Source organism: Narcine bancroftii, chromosome 13 (genome assembly GCF_036971445.1).
Source record: "Narcine bancroftii isolate sNarBan1 chromosome 13, sNarBan1.hap1, whole genome shotgun sequence".
NCBI lineage: Eukaryota > Metazoa > Chordata > Chondrichthyes > Torpediniformes > Narcinidae > Narcine > Narcine bancroftii.
The window spans coordinates 31,000,227-31,024,474 of record NC_091481.1 but is presented as its reverse complement, the minus strand read 5'-3'; the positions used below and the strand labels follow the sequence as shown (position 1 = coordinate 31,024,474).

Sequence of the window (24,248 nt, the reverse complement as noted above, 5' to 3'; positions counted from 1 at the left end):
GTGGTCTCACCAAAGATTGGTAGAGTTTCAACATGATCTCTTTACACCTGAATTCAATTTTTTGATAGACTAACATTGTACATGGTACTTCAAGAATGGTCTCACCAAAGCCCTGCATAATTATACCAAGACATCCTTGACTGTGTACTTCAATCCTCTTGTAATAAGACCTACATACCATTTGCCTACTGAAGTTAAACTAGAAAGTTTGCAAATGCTGGTGTCCATTGAAATACACAGATGTGCTGAAGAAGCTTGGCTGGTCACACAGCATCCATAGGAAGTAAAGGGTAACCAATGTTTTGGGTCTGAACCCTTCATCAGGTATGACCCAAAGCACACAGGCATCTGAAAAAAAGGTGGGGAGAGGAGGAGAGTAGATGGGGGAGAAAGGAGCAAGGGCGAGGAGCACAGGTTAACAGCTAAGAGATGGATACAGGTAGGAGGATAGAAGAAAAGAAAGGTGTGAAATGACAGGAGGAGAGGGTTGCTCTCTGATCAGAGAAAGAAGGGGAGGAGGTGGGGAGCTGGAGAAAAACAAACAGAGGGATAGGGCAAAACAGAGACTCATAGGAGGAGATTAATGGAAATTGAAGGCCAATGTTAATGGTGTCTGGTTGGCGAGGGCAACTGCGTTTGCTTTCAGTGACTGGTGTACAAGAACACCCACATCCCTTAGTTCACCGATGGTCCTCGTGATTTAAATGAGATGTTGCCTTTCTGTTTATTCCTACTCGTGGGTAAAATTACATTTTTCCATGCCATGTAATTGCCCACCCACTCAATGTGTCCACATCTCCTTGAAGTCTGTTTGCTCCTATTTCACAACTCAATCCCACTCAGTTTGGTGTCATTGGCAATTTTTAAAAATATTCCATTTGATTCCACCATTGCACCTACAGTACCTGGGCTCCAAGCCCTGGTGGTGCATTAGCCTCTAATTCCCACACTGACAGCCAAGAAGGCCTATTCATTCTCACAAAGAAATAATGAGCTGGATGAACTCAACCTGCATCAACCCTTTATGAACACTGATCATAGAGGGATAAGGTCATCAGTAGATCACAGTGGAGCAATGATAGAGGGACTCACAGAACTCCCAGTGAAGTTCTTCAAAGTCAGCATTCTTTGAAGTGATCTTGTGGTAGTGTCTCCATTTGTTCTTACTTTGTTTCCTGTTTATCTACTAATTATCAATCCATGCCCATATATTGTATTTCCCTTAATCCCATGTGTGTTTAATATTGTTCATGGGACTTCATCAAAGACTCTTTGAAACTGTAAATACACTGAACTTCACTGGTTCTCTCTTATCTAATCTATCAATGGTATCCTCAAATATCTTTTAAGAATATTTTTATTGACGTTTCACAATATAATAATTGAACAGTACAATTATACGATGTGCTACAAGATTCGAGAAAGAAAAAAAATTTAAACATTACACAAAATTCTCATAATAAGGAAATCCAGGGTGCAGGACACAATCGTAACAATAAGATTTCGCAACAAAAAAAAAACTAAAAAGAAAAATTTCAAAACCCCTTCCTCTAAGCAAGTTGACATGTATGAATCAAGTGACACCAACTTGGAGAGGGTCAACACAGTGTCAAAATTCCAGAACAACCTTAAATCTATAATTATGATATTAGTCCATAAATGGGCCCCATGTCTTTTGGAATTTAACATTTGAATCCTTGGGAGAACATCTAATTTTCTTCTCTAGAGTTAAACAAGGCATAATATCTTTTAGCCATTGTGCATGTGTAGGTGGAGTATTATCTTTCCATTTAATGAAAATTGTACATCTGGCTAACAGTGATGTAAAAGATAACATTCGGCTTTGAAATGAAGTCAGTAATATATCAACATCTTGAGGTAATCCAAAAAGAGCAATTAATGGGCAAGGTTCCAATTTTAACAAGAATTACCAATAGAGTTCCAAATTTCTTCTAAGTCAGGGCAGGTCCAGAACATATGAACTAAAGAATCATCACCTATTTTACATTTGTAACATCAAGGATTTATGTCTGAATAGAAACAAGACAAACTTAACTTTAGGCATATATGCTCTATGTACTGCTTTAAATTACAGTAAATAATGCCGTGCACAAAAGGAAGGGAGGTTAATCAAATTAAAAATGGAGTCCCAAACCTCATTGTACAATGTAAGATTCAAATCCTGCTCCCAGGTGTTCTTGATTTTAACTTGAGTGGGGGGGAGGGTTGTCTTAGATCAGCCAAATTATCATAAATAAGAGATATTAAGCCTTTGTGGGAAGATTGTAGATCAAAAAAGTTGTCAAGAACAGTCACCTCAGGGGTTCAAGGTAACTCAGGGATCTGAGATTGAACAAAGTGTCTAATTTGTAAATATCTAAAGAAATAAGTTTTAGGGAAATTAACTTTTATCACCAATTGTTTGAAAGATGCAAAATTGTTGCCAATAAAAAGGTCTTTAAAACATTTAATATCCAATCTGTACCAGTCCTCAAATATCTTGAATAGATTTATCCTTCAAAAAAATTTATTTTTAATGACCGCGGTTGTAGGTCAATTGGGTGCAATTGGGCAGGATGACCTCATAGTCTGAAAGGGCCTGTTACCGTGCGGTAAGTCTGTACTTATGCATTAAATCTAATTTCCTTTAAATAATTTTACTGTTGAATTCTGTGGATTTCTAAAATGTGTCCAGTGATATGGGTAGAGATGATGCCCTGCATCATCAGAATCTTCCTCCACAAGCTCTTCTTCTTAGTTTGGAAGTCCACCATGGGTCAATGAGAAGAAGGCAAATCCCAACTCATCAGGTTAAACTACTCCCAGTAGCTTCAAACCAACTAAGGTCTGGTCTTATCTCACTGAAAAGCCCTAAAGCAGTGCCTTTTGGAGGTCACAAATAATTCAGGATTATGAAACTATCCATAGCACTGCAGTTCCAGAAGATGGTGGTGAAGTATGGTCCTCCGTAGTCACTGCTACCTCATTCATCCTTCTATATCTTAAACCCTTATGTTTGCAGAAAGACGCAGAGTTCTAATTATTGCATGATGTGATCATTGACTTTGCTTGATGTCAATATGTTTCTTTTTCTCGATAGGTCATTTAACCCTTATTTAAATTTACATTAGAAGCAAGGTTTAAACACTGGGGTTGATTTCTCTCCCCTTTGATCTGTCTCAGAGTTGGGCTCAACCCCCAGAGAGCTCAAGATGTAGAGACTTACCTACAGTGGCAAACTCCACTTATGCTACTGTTGGGTCGGGTTTCTCCACAAATTATGCAGGACTACAGAATCACTCCATCGGCACAATAGCAGGGCAAGAGATTACCGAATAAGAAAACTGACTGGAGAATAATGCACTGGGTTAGCTATTGTGTTCAACCATTTGAAGCTGGCTGTGATGGCAAACAAACATTCTGCATTGGGGAAGAAGCAAGGAGAGATAATGAAGAATAGTAGGGTAACAATGAATTTTTTTTAATCATGTCCTCCTGAATTTGATGATCTAACTTCAAATAGCAATAATTAAATTGTTTTTGAACAGCTCCAAAAAAATATACATTATGGATGAAAATTTACCTTTCAAGACATCATTCTGAAGCTGCTCAAGTGACATGTATGCACTATTCTGAATTCCCTCATGTTTAACTATTTTTAGTACATTTGGCTGCAATTCTAGACAATCACATTTAACACAGAGTGAATCTCGAAGTCTTTGGAGTTCATTAGTAAATTAATAAATCTCTTTTAAGTCATTTTTATGATCTGAGACCGGGATCAGCTGTGGTAATACTAAATGGGTTTAGCATTTACTATCACAGTTTATTGGATTACTGGCTCAGCAAATTGGGATTGGCCAAATTAGCTGGAGGGGGTTGTAACACAACTGTGAATGGCTAGACTGCAATCTCAACAGAGCTCCCATCTCCTGCGATGCACCTGGTGCCTTGTAAACTTAGACAATTATGTCTGTTTTTCCAAATATGATCTGTAAAAAAAAAAACATTTTCAGTATTTTTAAATCACAATTAAGCAACTACTTTCGAACACAAAAGAACAAACTTTTCTGCTCATGGTTAATATCAGTGTGATTGATATCGTTCTGGTATTGTTCACCCAAAGAGTAATCCCATAAGCAGGCATGACTCTTATCCCTGCCTTGACAGCAGAAAATGGAGCAACAACAGGCAGCCCACAACCTTCATTTTTGACTCTCATTAAAACATGAGCCAAGCGGACAGCAGGCCAGTCTGGAGACATGAAGTGAAGGGTCTCCACTGGCACATCGACGAGTTGGTGTCTGTGTGGTGATATGTACTGGTGACCTAGTGGTGTAATTGCGTATCACCACAGTGTGCAGCTGCCTGCTTGAAGTTTTGTGCTCTATTTAGCTCACACTTAGTGGCCAGGTTTCACACTATATCCTAATAATGAATAAGAAGATAAGAAGTGGGAGCAGGAGTAGGCCATCTGGCCCATTGCGCCTGCCTATTCCTTGAAGAAGGGCTCAGGCCCAAAAGATCAGTAACCTATCGCTACCTCCTAAGGCCCGCTGCGAGACCGGCTGAGTTCCTCCAGCATTTCTGCGTGTCTTCACTGCTCCCACCATTTAATAAGATCGTGACTGATCTCCCTCTCGACCCGCAATTGCCCCTTTTCCTTTTTTCTTCTACTCCCTCTCTGTCCATTGTTTCTTTTCCTTTCTCTTAAGCTACAGAAGGGTTATTTCTAGGCTTAATGTGCATTTTAAGAATATAATTTTTTTTTGTATATTCACATAATGATATATATTCACTGAGTCCTTTTTGTATATAAATATAATCTTTTCTTAAAAATTAAAAAAAAATTAAAAGAAAGATTATGACTGATCTGGCTAACATTTTCACATCTTTTCAATAACATTGCTTTTTTGCCCTCGTGTAAAGCACTCAATCTCATGTTTCCCTTGATGCTACTCTATCACTGCCTTTTACAACACTTAATCTGCCTTTATCACATTTCATACTTCCTGATAAGTTATGCTCCCAACTATTTTGGTGTTGTCAACAAACTCTGATGCATCACCTACTCATTTAAGTCATTAAAACTGATTCTAAATGCCTGAGAACCCCAAGGTCTCCATAGCAAAATTTGCCAAGGTGAAAATGACCCACATATTTCAATAATTTGGTTCCCCCCGTTAATCAATGCTTGTCTGCGATTCTTGTTACATCCTTGTTGTACTCGCAGAACCTTTTAGAAAATCATCTCTTCACCGTAAACCAAGTTGACGTGGTCTGAGGGAGGAGACCCTCGCTGATCTATTTCCAATTATTTTATAAATCATTCCTTTCCTCGTGCATTCCAGCATTTTGAGATGACTGATGTCAAATTCTCTGGCCTTTTGATGCCAGTTTTGACTCTTTCTCTGCTCTTGAATAGCCGGATAACATATTCTATCAGATTGGGACCTTCTCAAAGAAGTTTAGAAGACTACAACCAATCTCCGCAGTGATAATGTAGAGTACTGCATGTGAGAAGGAACGTTAGCATCAGGGTTTTCCATGGCCTGAAGTTTGCAATGGATAGACAAAGTTTGGGCCAATTCCAACCCACTCCACTACGAAAGCTTGTAACCAGGGGGAGGCTGAAGCCTTGGTAAATGCCCGGATGCCATAGCTGGTTCCCGGTTTTTAGCTTTCTATTTATTATACTTGGAGGAATCAATCGAATATAATAAATCTAATTACCGTACCCAGACTAGTCAGTCATAGGTGCCATGTGTTTAAGCTTGATACATCACTGCATTTGATGAAGTCTCAGAATGATCAGGTGTAAATAGTAACTTAGATCATCAAAAGTTGGTCCTTTGTATTACTGCAGGAATTAGATTTATAATTGCTGTAAGAAGTAAATCTCAAAGAGAAGACTTTGAGATGCAACGTATGTTCATTGTCATATACACGTTCAATACACAGATGCACCAACATTTTCAGTTTTCATTGAATATAATAATTAAAAAAATCACACTATCACGCTACTGACCCATGACCGCATCGCCAGATCCACCTCTAACAGTGTCATCAAATCTGCGGATGACACAACAGCAGTCAGCAACAATGATGAGGTGCGCTGCAGAGAAGAGGTGGAAAATCTCATGATATTGGTGTGAAAGTAGTAACCTGAGTCTCATCGTGGCCAAGACGAAGGAGAAGATCGTGGACTTCAGGAGAACCAGGAATGACCACCCTCCACTTCACAACAGCTCTACAGTAGAGAGAGTGGGGAGCACCAATTTGCTTGGAGTTCACAACTAGAGACCTATCATGGACACTCAGCATCTCCTCACTTGTCAGGCAGGCACCACGGCGACTGCACTTCCTGAGAAGACTGAAGCGGGCAAAGCTCCATCATGTCAACCTATCGAGAGTGTCCTGGCCGGCTGCTTCAGAGTGCGGTATGGTTGCTGCCGAGAAATGAATTGGAGGTCAATCCACAGGACCGTAAGACTGGCGGAGAGGATCACTGGAGTCTCCCTCCCCTATATCGACATGGTCTACCGGGATCACTGTCTGAGGAGGGCACGCAAAGTCATTGAGGACCCCTTCCACCCCTTTCAACCACTCCCTTCAGGGAAGAGATGCAGGAGGATCAGAGCCAGCACCACCAGGCTGAGGAACAGCTTCTTCCACAGTGAGAATGCTGAACGACCAAAGGAACTGCTCTCACTAACCATCCTGGGCTCTCATATTCATGAATACTTATCCTCAAGATTCGGGGAGTAGATTTAAAATGGAGATGAGGTTCAGTTAGAGTTTTGCGTAAAAATGGAATTAAGGGATATGGGGGATAAGGCAGGTGGTTGGAGTTAGGTCAATGATCAGATCAGCCGTGATCTTATTAAATGACGGAGCAGGCTCGACAGGCTGGATGGCCGACTCCTGCTCCTGTTTCTTATGTTCTTGTGTGCTGCATATGTATTGTTTGCCAATATGTGTGCTATGTCTGTTGTGTGTCTTCGTGTTTTACACCAATGACCAGAGAAAACTGTTTCCCTCGGTTTTACTTTTACAATCAGATGACAATAAACTAGACTTGACTTGAAAATGCTACAAAATACTACAAAATGCCGGCGCTGCCACTGTTTTGGACCCGGGGGAAGCAAATATAGCATTCCAATTGGGTCCAGCCACCCAGTCAACTGCCAACAGCTCACACAGGCTTTGAATGGCCCGTGAAAGGAGCTAATAGCTTTATTTAAAATCCTATGACCACAGGGTCTGCGCCCGAGATGGCGGATCCTCTGATTAGCAGCACCCATGAGGGGTTGAAGACTCCTGTAGAGTGGAGGGCTGGTGCAGGACACCAGAAAATGGGGAGACCATCCCCTGTCTGAGAAGGAGAAGCAGAGGAGATGACCCATGGAGATGGTGACCGCAGCGGCGGCCATTGAGGGGGCTCTGCAACTGAAAGACCAATGCATGTGGCGGGCTGTCAATGCCTTGAGGTGAGGAACCCATGGAGGCTGTGGGCTGCTGGAGACTGCTGTCAGGAGCCTCAGGCCGGCCTGTGGACTGCGGGAGACTGGCTTGAAACTGGCTGGAGGGGTACCAGGTATCGGAGGTTCGGATCTGGAGCTCGGGTTGCCAATGGTTTGGACCATTGTGTGGCTGCAGAAGCACTGGAGGACACTCAGTGATGACTCTGGGGGGGTGGGGGGGGGCGACTCTTTTGCTTCTGTTTCTCTTGCAGCAGGTGAAAGCAATTTCATGTAATATGACACTGTTTTATTACAATAACAATAAATTGAATCTTGATTTGATAATGTAAGAAATAGGAAAGGGAAGAGGTCATCCGGCCTGTCGAGCCTGCTCCACTATTCAATAAGATCATGGCTGATATGGCTGTGGACTTGGCTCCACCTACATGCTTTTTGCTTCATCGGGGAATTAAGGGTCAAGCGGAATGATTCCACTACTGTACAAAAATCTATCTTTCTGTATCTTTGATTTATGCAATGAGGCAACTTCCGTTACTTCTTTGGGCAGAGAATTCCACAGGTTCACTATTCTATGGGAATTCCTCCACACTCTGGCCTACGACTACTCCCCACAAACCTTGAGGCAAAGTCACCTAGTTTTAGCCTCATGCAACAGTGGGGACAACTTTTCTGCCTCTATCCCTTCCACAATTATATGATTCTCCAAGATGCCCCCTCTTTCTTCTGAATTCTAGCAAGTATAGTTCCAAGCCACTCAATCTTCCCTCAGAAGCTTACCCCTTCCTCTCTGGAATCGACCTGGTGAACCTCCTCTGCTATGCCTCCAAAGCCAGTCTCAAGTAAGGAGACCAGAATTGCAGATTGTTCCAGGTGCAGCCTTGATATAATTTAGATACAGTGAAACCCTTAAGTATCCAATACTTATGGGGATTGGTAACTGCTGGAGAAATTTATTTTCCGGTTGCTTGAGATTTACTCTTACAATGAATAAAAGACCTGCATTGAGAATAAACTGTTTAAATGAATAAAATTCTATACTGTACATAAATTGAACAAACTTCACTTCCATGAATATATAAAGCATTTTATTTTATTTTCAGTCACATTCTTTGAAAACATTTAATCATCGCTGCATCTGCAGGTTCCTCCCCCTCCACGGAGCCGTCCAAAAGACAAACAATAACATTATAGATAATTAACCCCCCCCCTTCCTTAACCATGTTTACAGATAAAGCCTCTCACTGAGATGACTCTTATGAAACAGAGATAAGGAGATGTTTTAAGAGACTCACCAATGGTGTGTGGCATCAACCAGCACTTCAACCTGGGTGACACCATTACTGTTTCACACAAATGTATTCAAGCAACTGCTGTGAGCAAAGCATGGCCAAGGCCCTCCGCTGGCTGAATATTTGCTCCCATCTTCACCAACGTTTTAAGTGTTACTTAAAATTTCACAATTTTAAAGATAGATAATTTTTACCTATTATTTTATTCTTATTTATTTTGACCTCACTTTTTTTTTTGCTTGAATTTTGAACACCAGGGTTTTTACTGTTTCTGTATAAAATTAGTGAAAAATTGGAACTGCTGTTTTCACTCCTGTTCATTGGGAGATTTCCAAAAACAACATAAAGATCTTAGTGGGTTAGACTCTAATCTCAAACCATCTTTTCCGTTGGCAGTTGGAGTACGATGGAATTTCAAGCAATGATCTCCCAAGCCGAGTCATCCAGCTGAGTGTGTGGTGTAGGCTGAATCTGCTGGGAGCTGTAAACATTCCTCTCAGGGATATAAAGCTGGAGGAAGAGAAGTGGTACAAACTAGGCAATTCCTTAATCTGATTGTACACGTGCAGGAAGAGGAGAAAGTGAGCAGACGCCAGACACAGGACTTCCTCTCTTGTAAGTCTTTAGGTCTATTGCTCTTGATATTTTCTTCCAGATTCAACACCTCAGAATGTTTAAAGGAAGCTTCTGGTACAATGTAAATTGTTGTACAACTGTTAGCAGATCCGAGTGTTACCCTGTAGCAATTTTGTCTGAAGCTTAATATAAAGCTTTACTTAATGACTGATTATCCAAGAGATAAATAATTCTCCATCTCTTTATTCACACTTCTTTATCGTAAAGTGTCACCAATCCATGAAATACTTTTTTCTAAAATGTGTGCAATAAAGGATTCAAAATCTGTGACTACTTCAATAAAATTTTAAACTATTTGGTGTGGTGGCGGGGGGGGGGGTGTTAATTTTGAATGTGTGTTAGTTATAACCCTTTAGTGGAAGGTGTCACATGTCTTATGGTTTGGACTTTGTTCATTTGACTCCAAAATCGATAATTAGTGATGATGTTAAATGTCTGCTAATATGGTATTGTTGTGGGAGCTACAACGATTGAGAGATTGGAAGAGACCACAGGTCGAGGTGAGTTCTATTTTCAACTGTATATTTGAAACTCACACGCTGCTCTTTAAGGATGAGTTTCAAACAAACAGTCGGCTGTGACGTCATGATGCAGCCGAAAGGGCGCGCACGATGGCCGAGGCCACGAGGAATCCCCAAACCCGACAGTGCCATCTTAACGTGGCTGCTCCGCTACCGCACATTTCATTCCCGGGAACAGGTGAGGCTGACCTGGTGGAAGGTTCGTGTTCAATTAACTTTGGCATTAAAACATAGTTGATATGAAGACCAAGGGACACCCACATCACATTTAGAGATGTGGTCCAAAGGACTGTTAACTATCAGTTGATTTTTGTTTCCAGTTAACCCTGACTTGCAGCCACCCAAGGCTGTGAAAAATAACACGATGCATTTTCTTTTTGTCATTCTTGCCTTGTCCAATACTACTGGGCATCCTGCACTTGAATGAAGTGACCAAGTGCAACTGAGGAAGAATCATGAAAAGATCATATTTGTGTGACTCCTCAATTATCCTGAGGTATCTCTAAGGGTTTTACAGCCTTTTGAAGTGCTTCTAATCTATCTTTGATCTCACCACACCGGAGAGTCATGGTCTGGGAAGATGCCATTGTGTTGCCACAGGTTTGGTGTTGGAGTCAACTTGATCCATAATCCCAATTACTGTCCCCGTAATGAAACCAACATTGTGTGGGGAGCGAGGTCATTGGAGCCATCAAACCGGAATAGGCACTGATGCCTGAGCACCTGTCTGTGGGGCTGGAAGCTTCCTATTGAAATTCTCAGCCACTTCTTAGAACTATACTCTGACATAGCCACTTAATTTCATAGTTTACACCAATAAAACATCATAGCAGATCATTCTTTACAATGATTGAAGATATTTGCGTTCAAAGCTTGAAATAACATAAAAATAGCACTTTCTTTCCTTCCCATGAAAGTCAATCACCATTTCAATTCTGTATTTAAAACGTTCCTTCATAAGACTTAATTTCCCTGAATTTGCAGAGAATCACTCTTTAAATAGCAATGCAAAATGACAGCTGTGATTGATGACACATTTGTAAACAGTTGTCCCTGAAAAGATGTTGACACTCAGATTAAAGCCACAAAATTGGAAGCAAACATAAATCTCTGCAAATAAAAATAAGGTTTAACAGGAAAGACTGCAGACACTGTGACTTCTGTGCAAAGCTCAGAGATGCTAGAGAAACGCAGGAGGTCAGGCAGTGCAGGAAGTGAAGGGTGACCAGTGTTTCAGGCCTGAGCTCTTTGTCAAGCCATGAGCAAAAACCACCTGAATTAAAAAGGTGGGGTGGGGGGTCAGGAGAGGAGTGGAGGGGGTTAAGGGGTGAAGTACAGGCAAACAGTCCTGAAGACAAGTTAAAATGTCAGGTCGGACAGAACTGGCTCATAGAATGACAGAAGTGAACATTGAACATCAAACACTGACTGAGTCAGAGCAATAAATTATTGACATGGAGCTGTGTTCCAACATTCCCCCATCAGAACTGAATATTGATCAGCAGGATGACTTAAATAAAACATGAGGGAAGAGATTTATAGAGAATGTCAAAGTCGCACATCAGCGGGGCAAAAAAAATGAAGAAGGATGCCATTTTGACAATTAAAGTGAGGAAAAGGCATGCTATTTACGTAATAAGTAGCCAGGAAAATAATTCAAAGATAGATTGACAAAGAAGGGTACAGCACCGGAACAGGAACTTCGTCTGTATTGAACATGATGCCCAAACTGAGCTCAAACTTTGCACATTGATTTTATTGCACGGAATTTGGAAAAGAAAATTGCGAACTAAAGGTGTTGAATTAATTGTAAATATCTGGTCATTGGTGGACACCAGCTGTAAAAATGCTTTCAGTTAAAAAAACCTGTTTGGAGAAACCTGGAGGTTTCTAATGTTGAACGCTGCAGTGAAGATGCACATGTTTGCTTAGTTTCACAAGATTCTCTCCTTTACAACCCTGAATAAAGCAGAGTGAGTCAGTTGGGTAGACTGAAAAACTAAATTAAAACATATTATGTTTTAGTCAATGTGAAACATTTTAGAAAAGAAATAATCACTGATATTCACAATGAGACCAACAGTCAAAGCTAGGATAAGATTCAAAAACAGACGCTAATAATCTTTACCACTAAGTCGGAAGTCAAAAGATTTTAGAAACCATTAATGACAAAAAAAATTGATGGAATAAAGATAAAATGAGAAAAAAAAACTCCCAAGAGATATAAATGCTTGAAAAAGTTACAATAAGGGTACAGGAAGTTAAATTGGGGAACTTTACCAAGATGGGAAAAGTCCTCACAAGGGATAAAGTAATAGGAGAGGTATCATGCAAATACATTTATCGGTCTTCGCAGAAGAAGGCCCTGAAAATATTTGGAGAGTAATGGAAAGGAAAGGATCTCCTCAGAATGAGGTTATGGTTAGAGAGGAAATGACAGTGGAGAAATTTAATGAAACCAGAAACCAAATGATTTACTGCATCCAGTGGCCTACATCCTTGGGTTTTGAAAGCAGTAGTTACAAAATGGTAGATTTATTGGTTTAGATCTTCTTGAATTCTCAAGACTGTAGAACAGCCCTTGGGGACAGAGAGGTCGCAGTAAGAAAAACAAAACTCTGAACTTCAAGTGAACCACAGATCTATAGTGATCAATTTATCATCAGCTATGGGGAAATTGTTCAGACCTATTATAACTTTTCTTAAAATTGCAATTTCATGATTGGCAAGACCAGTATGGAGTTCTGAAAGGAAATTCATGATTGACATATCCATTAACTTTTAAGTTGTAACAAGCAGAGAGGATAATGGAGCTAAATAGATTCATTTGGTACAGATGCTTCTGATAAGATGAGGTTCAAAAGATTCTCACACAAACTGGGGCAATGCATTAGCATGGATGAAAGAATAGGCAAATAAAAAAAAGGACAGTGGGAATAGAAAGTTATTTTGAATGTAGATATGTTAAAGCAGGTGACTCACTATAAAGATTACATTTTAACTGAGTGATTTACTATCAGGCATCAATGATGTAGACAAGGTGACCAAGTGAAATGTACTGCTGCCCAAAGCTGTGTGAGAGAGTAAGCGGTGCGGAGGACACACAGAATCCTGGGTGATAAAGCCAGATTGAGAAAGGCATGGATTCATGTAACAGGGAAGCAGGCTCTTTGGCTCATTGAGTCCATGCCAACTATCAATCATCCATTGCACTGATGTTATTAGCAATCCCATTTTGTTTTTGTTGTGCCCACATTCCTATCACCTCTCTCTCAGATTCTACTGCTCATGTATATACTACTGTCAATTTACATTTAATCTATCAATGTGCACTGCTTTGGGGGTAAGTGGACACGAGCTTGGCAGATGGAAAATCCCAATGTTACTCCAATAATAACTACCATCAGAGAAGAATAGAAAAGCAGGATATCCTTCAGCTGTGTGCAATTGGAGGCCAGGAATCAAGACAAGTTTATTATCATCTAATTGCACAAGCACAACCCATCGAAACAGTGCTTTCCGGTCCTCCAAGCAAAACGCAGTCACACAACTAGATATAACACACAAACAATACATATGCAGTATTCACGTATACACATAAATAAATATTGTTTCAAAAATAGGAGAGTCTTGGATGGTGAGAGGGAGCGGTTCCTTTGGTTGTCCAGTGTTCTCATTGCCTATTGGAAGAAGCTGCTCCTCAGCCTGGTGCTGGCCCTGATCCTCCTGTATCTCTTCCCCGATGGGAGCAGCTGCTGTGTGTGCAGGGTGGAGGGGGTCCTCGATGATTTATCACGCCCTCTTCAGACAATGATCCGGGGAAGGGGGGAACTCCAGTGATCCTCTCTGCCACTCTTCCGATCCATTCTCTGCAGCAACCATACCACATTGTCATGCAGCACCCAGGATGGTCTCGATAGAACTCCTACGTGTTTAACGTGATGACAGCAGGTAGCCATGCCCGCTTTAATTATTTCAGCAAATGCAGTCGCCATTGTGTCTTCCTGCCAAGTGAGGAGATGTTGTGTGTCCATGATAGGTCAGGAGTTATGTGAACTCCAAGGAACTTGGTGCTCTCCACTCTACTATAAGATTTGTTGATTTGTAGTGGAGGGTAGTCCTTCCCGGTTGTCCTGAAGTCCACGATCATCTATTTCATCTTGACTATGTTGAGACGCAGCTTGTTATAATCACAAGTTTTTCCTCCTCTTCTCTGAAGTGCGACTCATCGTTGTTGCTGACAAGGCCAACTACTGTTGTGGAAACTTGATGACACTGTTGGAGCTGGATCTGATGATACATTTGTGGTTCAGTACCATGAACAGGAGTAGGCTGAGTACACAACCCTGAGGTGCTGAGGTTGGTCATCAATACAAAGTTAATATTCAAGTACTGCAATCAGGAAAACAAGTGGTAGGCATTTTTTTACTAAAGGAGTATGAGGGAAGAAATCTGTGGTTATCTTGTGGAACTGTGTCACTGTAAATTCACTGAGATAATTCCCATCTCAAATAATATTTACACAGAACAATTGTCTTTGGCCTCAGATACATATGGGAGTAAAGACTCACTCCTCAGGCTATATTCTTCCAAAGGATGGTCTCAAGCATCCAGGTTTTAATAATGTGTTCTCTGTGGCCGTAAATTGCATGGAGATTTTGGGGGCAGGTGACAGCCTGGTGGTGTTGGGAACCTGACGCGCGCGCACGCACGCGCCTTATGCCAGGTAAACATCAGCTGCAGTACTCTGAATCACACCAGATGCACCCAGCAAAATATGGCAATGGTCACGGATCAACCAGGAAGCAATAACCAGTGCAATCTAACATGGCTTTGCATGTAAAACAAGTATAAAATCCTCTAAGTGTGCTCAATTTCGAAGCATGGGTTTCCTCTTTTTAAGACTGCGTCGAATTCTAAGTAGCCCACTATCTTTGGGGGAGGGGGGGTGTAGAGGTTAAGAAAGCAATCATCATTTTACTAACACAGAGCGATTGGTCATTAAAATTACTCACTGAGCAAGGGCTGAACAATCACAGTAGACAGTGATGAAGGAAATCATAAGGATACCTCACAACACAATTTCAAGGAAACCAAAGATCTATCTGCACAACTGACTCGGAAGATCTTTTACACTGTGAGTAAAATCTTTCGAATGTTCACAATAATTTTTCCCCTCTTCCTTTTTTATTATCCTTTAGCTCCACTTGTTATGTTGTTTTTATGTGCATGGGAAGCTGTAGCAATACTTTCATTACCTCTATATTGTGGTTTTGTTGATAACAATGAATTTAATGCCCTGACTTATACGGTGGTGTGCCAGTTAGTTGCAAAGCAATTCAAGCAGAATATATTCACACAACATGAAGTAATACTTTAGCCTGACTTCTGATCATTGCAATAAATGACACATGAACATTCTGGAGTTATGAACTGTATTTTGATAAAACATTTGGAATTGGCATGGTAAAATGAGACAAAGTTGTTCCTTAGATGACAAGCTTTATGCATACCATACATACACAAACAGAATGGCTGGAGACAAGCTGAGACCATCAGGGTTTAACAGTGGGACTACACGATAACCTGGGAACAAAGCATTGAATAATGGTTAGGAAAATGAAGTAATGCGCAAAAGGAAAAATCACAATTTTACATTGCTCTAAAATATATATTTTGAACTCTGTTCCTCTTCCACAAATCTGCCCTATTGGCAAATGTCGACCACGGAGATAGAGATAATGAAACTGTGTTAACGCAACAGATGAATGAAGTGGTCAGATTAATATATTACCCCCCCCCCACCCCAAGCCAGCCTCACACCACGAATACTATTGTAATGCCACAAAAGGCAAGAAGAAACACCACTTTCCCCATGCTGGAAGGATCTTGGAGAGAAGAATAGGCTGCATTTAAAAAGCAGGCTCCTCCATACCTCGAGGTAAAGAGATGGCAAGAATGATGAAGGAAAAAAAATTCGAATTAAACTGCAGTTTGAACAACTGTCTTGGTAAATTCTTCCTGAAGTAATTCTGTCAAGTGCTTCTGCTCCTCCAACAGGAAAAGAAAGAGGACATGGCTCAGGGCAACACTCGAACTCTTGCTATATTTACACACCAGCTTATGAACGCAAGACGAGTGTCATTTAAGGTGCACAGAGATTCACAGGGAAGTTACCAGGACTGGCGGGCTTGAGTTACAAGAAGAAACTGGACAGGATGGAAGCTGAGGGTTGATCTCATACAGGAATATTAATGAGGAGCATATGTAAGGTGAAAAGACATAATCTTTTTCACTAGTGTTGTGGAGTCTAAAATTAGGAGACATAGATTTAAAGTGAGAGGAGAAAGTTTTCAAAAGGGGCATGAGAGGCAACTTTTTCACAGAAGATAGAACCATTACAGCACACAAGAACCAGGCCAACTTGGCCCTTCTAATCCATGCCAAATACTTTCTCCCACCTAACCCCACTGACCTACACTCAACCCATAACCCTCCATTCCTTTCCGGTCCTTAAATGCTAATATTGAGCCTGTCTCCAGCTCACTCCCTGAGTAAAGAAGACCCCTCGTGTTTCCTCTAAACTTTTGCCCCTTAACTCTCAGCTCATGTCCTCTTGTTTGTATCTCCCCCTTTCTTAAAGGAAAAAAGAAAAGCCTCTCCTTGTCAACTCTATCTCTACTCCTAATAATCTTAAATACCTCAATCAAATCCCTTCTCAACCTTCTTCGCTCCAAAGAATAAAGACCTAACTTATTTAACGTTTCCCTCTAACTTAGACCCTATCACCCCGGCAACTTTCAAGTACATCTGTGCCACCTCACCAATGCCAAATTTGGCCTCACCAATTTTAACATCACATCCCAAGGTGATAGGTAAATGGAATGAACTGGCTGAGGAAATGATAGAGGTGGGTACAATGGCAGAAATTAAGATGTATTTGGACGGATGCATAGACAGGAAAGGTATAGAGGAATAAGGGCCAAATACAAGCAAATGGGACAAGCTCGGAGAGGCCACTAAGTTATCATGGACCGATTGGGCCAAAGAGCCCATTTTCACGCTGAACATGACTGAATGACTCTTGAAAACTAACTGTAAAAAAGATGATTCCTCCTGTGCAGTTAACTTGTCAAGATTGCATAGCCTTGGGTCACAATCATGAATCACTCTGTCCATTAAATCCTGCTTCCTAAAGGACTGATCGACTGAGACCTCTGTTTGTTACAGTTGAACACCTCTTTCGACATTATGAATTCTGCCAATGTATCCACCTTTCTGAGTTTTATCAGTGCCAATTACATTTACACCATTAGAGCACTGCCATATCCTGTCATGTTTGTCAGATAATGGTGCGGATTAACCTAGATTAATGTCTCTGGTCAGACTATCGAAGCTTAGATCCTATGATCATCACCCAAAAAAGACTGAAGTACCATGCAAAATATTGAAGATGCTTCATCAGTGCAGTTTATAAACTTATGCTGACAATTCTTTTATTGAAAATTAAACCTCCACATTTCACTTCTACTGTCTAACCATGTGCCTGCTATTCCTGTTGTGTAGTCTATTTGCTATGGTTGTTTTTCTTATTCTGTACCTGATTTTTAAATGTTTATTTTTCAATGTGAATTTAATATAAAAATATAGTCAGATATTAACATTTTTAAAAAAACTAATGAATTAGGCTAATGAGTTTAGTTAATGAATTTCTGTGAATCTTGATTTGAATGTCTTGCAGTGAATTTCAATTGGCCACACAAAGCATATATTAGCCAGTGCTCCATTGTATTGTGATGTTCCCCCCCCCCCCCACCCCCATTTTTCAGTTCATTTTATTTGTTTGGGGCTATTCCTTTAAGAGAACAGATTTAACAACCTGCCTGCAGGATTTGAAGCGTCTATAGGCCCTTTCACACTTGTGTCCCACTAAATTGGCCGTTCAGTGTCCTGGGATAGGAACGGGGGTTTGGCTTTTCACACTTGACCACTCCTAACTGGGGACAGTGAATGCTTTCACACTTGCAAGGAGCCATCCCCGGGGATGGAACTGTTCTACCTTCCACCAGTGACGTCGTGAGGCATCGAGCGATGATGGACCTGCCCTAAATCCTCATCAATGTATTATGATCTTATATTTAAACAAAATCAATCATGCCCTTCAGCCCCTGTTGCTGTGGTGCTGACCTATATAAACTTTTCAAAGGGACCGTGGGAAAGTGATAGCAATAAATAGCAAAAGCAGACAATTTTTAAACAGTGTGGGAAAGTTGGTAGCACTATCGCATACAATTTATAAATACCGTGGAGAAAAAAGTGATAGCGGACCTGCCCTCCCAGAATTCCATGCAGCAGAGAAAGGGCTGTATGCCCAGCTGCATGCACAGAGCATTCATGGAGGGGTTTCTCTGCTGCATGGAATTCTAGGAAGTCAGGTCCACCATTGCTTTTTCCCATGGTGTTTATAAATTCTGAGCTACAGCGCTACCAACTTTCCCAGCTGTTAAAAATTGTTCGCTATTGTTATTTATTTCCTCTCTCTCTCTCTCTCTCTCTCTCTCTCTCTCTCTCTCTCTCTCTCTCTCTCTCTCTCCTCTCTCTTCTCTCCCCCCCCCCAACCCCCGCGACTTTCCCAAGGCAAAGTTTATACTTTCATTTTAATCTTTTCTTCCTTCACATTCCTGCACTCACGCAAAAACTTGGGTCATTTCAATCCCACAATGCAATTACCCGTTTCATACTTGCCTGATTGCAATGCCGGCATCTGCAGATGCAAGGGATTGTACTAGGGGTCGAGGCGTCAATCCCCGGTGTGAGATGATGTCATCTGACGCCAGCGTTGAGCTGATTTTGCTTTCACACTAGACACTTTAAAGGCCGATTGGCGGTTAATTACTGAACTGGCAGGCTGAAAGCATTGTGGTCTAAAAATGGATACATTTGAAGAGAAGCAAGGTGGTGGTCTTGAAAACCCAGGCACAGAGACCATGTGACCAACAGATTAAGATTGAATGCAGAGGAGTGGCTGGATGCCATTTTAAAGGAAGCAGCACAAGAGAAACATCTCTTCGGCCTCCTTTGTGGGATTGGGAAACCCACTCAGCCTCATCGACTGGTCACAGACAACACTGTCAGAGTACCTCCTTTTGCTTACTGAGGAACGAGTGACCACTTCTACGACCCACGAAAGGGGTTTTCAAGTTGCAGAAGAAAAACTGCACTCTACTTCTACTGACCCACAAAAAGCATTCTAATTGCTGAAGAAAGGACATTTCTCTGAAGCACCTCACCCAGGGTGTCATGACTAATCAACCTTCTATCTCGCCCTAGTCTCTTTCATCCACTTCAAGAATTGCTAACTTCATCCAAGGCCTGAATGTCTCAGCCATTTAAAGCCTGCAAGTCTCACCATTCATCGAAGGCCTGTGTGCCAAAACCATTTAAAGCCTGAGTGTCTCACCATTCATCGAAGGCCTGTGTGCCTCATCATTCATCTAAGGCCTGTGTGCCTCATCATTCATCTAAGGCCTGCGTGCCTCATCATTCATCTAAGGCCTGTGTGCCTCATCATTCATCTAAGGCCTGTGTGCCTCATCATTCATCTAAGGCCTGTGTGCCTCAACCATTTAAAGCCTGAGTGTCTCACCATTCATCTAAGGTCTGCGTGCCTCAACGACCAAAAGCCTGTGCATCACATCAATCTTAAGGCCACATGTCATCATAGAATTTCTGAACTTTGAACTTGTAACTGTCATTCAAAAATTGTGCCTTGAGCTGTAGTGGCTTGGTTTTTCCACACACACCAATATATTCGTGCAAAGCTGAAGTTGAAGTTAGATAATTGTATATAAATTTAGCTAAGTTAGATAAGAGTTAAATTACATAAGTATTAATTACATAATTTAAAATATTATTTTAAATATAACACCATCTGGGCTAATCTTTATCGCTGCTGTCATGTATGCAACAGTAGTTCATTTTTAAATTTAAAAAGCAGCAATAATTCCTTAATGTTTACTTTTAAACTGGCTTAAATCCCATTTTATACTCTACCCAAAAGTGTGGTGTTTCATTTTATGAAGAGTTAATAAATAAGACCAATTTTATATTTTGTTTCTAATCTTTTGCAGATCACCTGTGGAAGCCATGAAATTGTACTTTAATCTAATATTTTCATACGACGCAGAAGAAAATCATTTGACCCATTGAACCTACACTGATTCATAGAGCAATCCTGTTCCCCACTGATCTTCTCTTTAACTTCACCCCAACATTCCCATCAACTCCTTCCAGATTCTGCCACTCTCTTACATACTAAAAGCATTTTCAGTGGCCAATTAAGCTAAAAATCTGCACTTTGGGAGTGTTGGAGGAAATCAGGGTAACCACACGCAATCACAAAGAGACATACATACTCCTGCCTCTCAGCCTCTGACGAGGATTGACCGCAGATAGCTAAAGCTGATCTGCCAGCTGCGCCATCCTATCTGGGACACAGCCTACTACTTGGACTCTCTGTGCATAGTTCTGTCTATTCCTATGTTTTCCGAGTGCAGATGAACTGATCCCAGAAGGGCAGATAAGGCTCTAAGTGGCAGATAGGGGTCAGGCAGTGTTCTGAAGGCTCTAATCCCAGAAAGTGCTGATGTCCTTTCCCAGCCGACAAAGGCTTTCGCACAATTTTAAAAGTTTCTGATAAAGAAATATGTAAATGCTACCACAAATTTATTTCATGTACAACAGTAAATTAGAACTGATTAAAACATTGAAACAATACCTGAAAGTATTGAAATACAGTGAAACTAGTCAAGCACTTATCAGGACACAGTTTCCACAGGATCAGAGACCTACTTAAATCAGTAGGATTCCTCCTTCATCACAAGGTCTCCCTGGTCTGAAGCTGAGCTCCAAAAGCAAAATGTACCAGCAACTGACCTTCAAGGCATCTTGGATTTCAAAAGAAAATGGTGCAAGGCCAAGGCTCTTTTAAATCCCCTCTCTTAAATCTTCTTTCAGGTTTGACGATCCTTTAAGAACACCACGTCTTCTGTGACCAACTCAATTCATGAAAACCCAAGGAGTTGTTTCTTTGTTCACCAAATTCAATTTTATTTTCTGTGTTTAGGTTTTTTTCCCCCTTTTGCTCGTTTAATTGAAATATTATGAATAAATTTACCTTCTAAAACATCCTTCGCTCTGCTGAGGATCAATATTAAATTGAGTTTGCTGCTGTGAATTACAATGAATACATTTTATCGAATAAATGTTCTATATAACCCCTTAAAGCATTGTGATTTGCTGGATGTATCTCCAATCTCCTACTTTCCTTATTTAACACTGTCACAATAACTAATTTAAAGAAGGCACTGGGCCAAGATCTTTACAAAGGATCCCAACCTGAGAGTTAGTGTACATCTTTGATTCCATCAGAGACCAGGAACAATAAATACCAGCATTAATTAACACTCGATGCATTGGGGCCCAGATGAAGAAGGAACTGAGAGAAAGAAGGATGTGCTGCAGGAAGAATAGGAGGGAAAATGAATTTTGAAGAGAGAACGGAATTAAGTCGCCACTGTTCCGCACAACCAGCTGTTCCCTTGTCACCGTGTCTAGTGAGTGTTGCCCATTCACCAGCCCATGTAAATTAACTCTGCTGCATCAGCTTCCAATCCTTTCCGCATCATCCTCCTCGCCCAGTCTCATCCTATTTAACTCTTGAGTCAAAAATCTTCAAGCCATTTCAATTGATGGATGGCCTTACCCCTCGCCATTTCCATAAGGTTTCTAAGAAAGAGGCAAACCCACCCCAAATGCTCCCTTCTTTGATTCTGGAATGGATACACCTCTTTCATTCTCCTCCCTATTGCCAACCATTTTTTTCTGCCATCCAGTTTGGAATCCTTCTGTGAACCATACCCTCTCCACTTCCTCCTTAAAAACTCACTTCCCTGACCAATAATTTGATCCTGATCCCTCTATTTTTATTTCATGGGCTCTTTAAAGACAGAATGCAAATTGAAGTTGATGTAAAATTTTGCTCGAACATCGACATAGATACTGCCCATCCCATTGTTCTGCAATAATCACAATTGATATGTTGTGTATAATTTGTGGTTATATTTATTCTTTGGTGACATTTACGTTGAGAATTTTGTTTTAGTTTTCCATGACAGATCAGCAATGGTGAATCATTAATATCTTATTGGAATTCTCACTGATGACAGATTTTAATTGCAAGAATGCAGCCAGGAAGTCCCGTGACAACTTTACCTTTTCTCATGCTCGTAAATGGCAATGTGTATTGACCAAGGAAATTATTCTCATTGGAGGGGTTCGTGTCTTTAACTGTAAATCGTACAAGTGCAAGTTCCGGAACTTGAACACAAAAGACCAAACAATCATTCCATCTGGGGTGGCATCCTTATAAAAAAAAGGGAACACTTCAGTTTGATGGTACCAGAGTTTGAATAATGAGAGCATTAGTATCTATCACTTAGCTTGCCACACCCACACCCACACCTCTTTGAAGACCTATCCTATATAAAGACTGCTCATGCCTTTGGAGTCTTTCTATCTCAACTTTTGTTGTTGTGACTGACAAACTGAAGGGAGAAACAGGCATTGTTTCTGATCGCTGTTTTCTGAGCTTTTAACTTCATTGGAGCAAATTTACTTGAGTTTCACTGCTGGCCAACTACAAATTCACTGCATTTTCACACCATTGCTGCAAGAAGGGAATTATTGCTTCAAAGACATGTTGATTAACAGAAGTACACCAGCCTCCACTCTATCATTGAGACGTGTTCATTGATAAGTCCGAATGATGTCAATTAATGCATCAATTTCTATAACATGCAAGTAGATTTAGGACAACCAAGTCTTTGTAAACTAATTCCTTCCTCAGAACGTAATGAGAAATTAATCTGCAGTGAATATTATCATGAAGTCCTCTATATTTTCAAATGCTTCTGCCTTCAAATATTTAAGGTTCTTAATGGAACTTTACACCACTTTGAAGATATGGATGTGTCCCATCATGTTGTGGACAACATCCACAAGAGAATGAAGGCCAAGACCACCATTTTAATCTGAGTTTTCAAGAGTTATGGTGGAAATATTAGAGATTCCATGTTAAATAAATTATTACGGTTAGTGCAATATATTTACAGCACCAGCGATCAGGACCTGACCAAAGTTCGAATTCCGCGCTGTCTGTAAGAAGTTTGTATGTTCTCCCCGTGTCTGAGTGGGTTTTCTCCAGGGGCTCCAGTTTCTTCCCATCATTTGAAACGCACCAGGGATGTAAGCTAATGGGGTGTAAATTTGGCGGCACGGACTTGTGGGCCGAAAAATGGCCTGTTACCATGCTGTATGTCTAAATTTAAATTTAAAAACATTCGTTTCAATTGTTATTCAGGAAAGTATGGACTAAGTTTAGGAATATGATTTTTTGATGTAGCCATGGATCATGTAATATCTATTATAACAAAGAAACCATGTTACTCTACTAATGGCAAGACACAGAGAAACAGAGGGATTGAGGCAAAGGGATTAATTCTGCACTGCTAATGCAAAATTCTTTTCCAATACATAAATTACCTCAATCAATGCCTGTTGACAACAATGGTACAATGGTTTGAAAGGATGACTGTAATGCATCTAGACTTCTACAATTCATTGTGGGTAACAACATAAAAGCACTGAGGAAGTCGTAAAAATTAGAAATTTTAATTAATTGTGGGATTTTGTCATAAAGAAAATCGTATTTTTTGTTAAGGATTCATTTAAATTACTGTTTTGCTTGGAAATATAGTTTTAGAAAAAAAATTACCGAATGTTTTTGATTTAGCAACATGACATCATTCCTTGGAAGCATTCACACTCCCTTACCTGCTGAAGGTAAGGCCTTGGTTTGTTGAATTGTGCTGTCTGTTGGCACACCATATATCTCTACTTGTACACAGGGATCAGATGATATTTTACTCTGTGGCCTGCAGACTGGTAGGTGGTGACCACTAATGATCTAAGCAAAGACCAAATTGATCAATCAGCCTTTTAGAAACACAAACACCGTATTTTGTTTTTAAATCAGGGTATTCAATCCTTTCTGAGACAGGCCCCTGAAATCCAGCACCTCCTGGTTCAAGAAAAAAGTTATTTTCCAACAGCTATGTGGAATGTTTCTTCCACTCACCATCCTTAAAGGAATCAGCAATTTACCCTCACATTCATGTTGTCCTGTATCAGAAGCGGGACTCTTCCTTACCGAGCTTATGTATAGCATAAGTGGTGAGATGATTCGCTGTTAAGATGGG

At 40.6% G+C, this 24,248-nt stretch overlaps 3 protein-coding genes across 10 annotated transcripts in view; 2 read left to right on the top strand and 1 right to left on the bottom strand.

Annotated features, from left to right (window-relative positions):
• LOC138748689 (phosphatidylinositol 4-phosphate 3-kinase C2 domain-containing subunit beta-like) overlaps positions 1 to 9,672 on the top strand; it is a 90,144-nt gene extending 80,472 nt beyond the window's left edge. The window contains exon 17 of the mRNA XM_069909296.1: positions 9,170 to 9,672. Within this exon, the coding sequence (XP_069765397.1) occupies positions 9,170 to 9,328 (159 nt within the window). The 3' untranslated portion in view covers positions 9,329 to 9,672. The remainder of the gene's footprint in view (positions 1 to 9,169) is intronic.
• Positions 1 to 24,248, top strand: part of plekha5 (pleckstrin homology domain containing, family A member 5) — a 429,638-nt gene that overhangs the window by 83,297 nt on the left and 322,093 nt on the right. The window lies entirely within an intron of this gene.
• The window catches only part of LOC138749053 (1-phosphatidylinositol 4,5-bisphosphate phosphodiesterase zeta-1-like), a 54,503-nt gene continuing 45,603 nt past the window's right edge, over positions 15,349 to 24,248 (bottom strand). For 2 of the 3 annotated variants that reach the window (XM_069910107.1, XM_069910110.1), the window contains 3 exons: positions 23,824 to 23,956; positions 22,204 to 22,353; positions 15,349 to 15,516 (listed from right to left, as the gene is read on the bottom strand). In XM_069910107.1, the coding sequence (XP_069766208.1) occupies positions 15,434 to 15,516; positions 22,204 to 22,353; positions 23,824 to 23,956 (366 nt within the window). In that variant the 3' untranslated portion in view covers positions 15,349 to 15,433. The remainder of the gene's footprint in view (positions 15,517 to 22,203; positions 22,354 to 23,823; positions 23,957 to 24,248) is intronic. The other variant, XM_069910108.1, reaches the window with a different exon arrangement.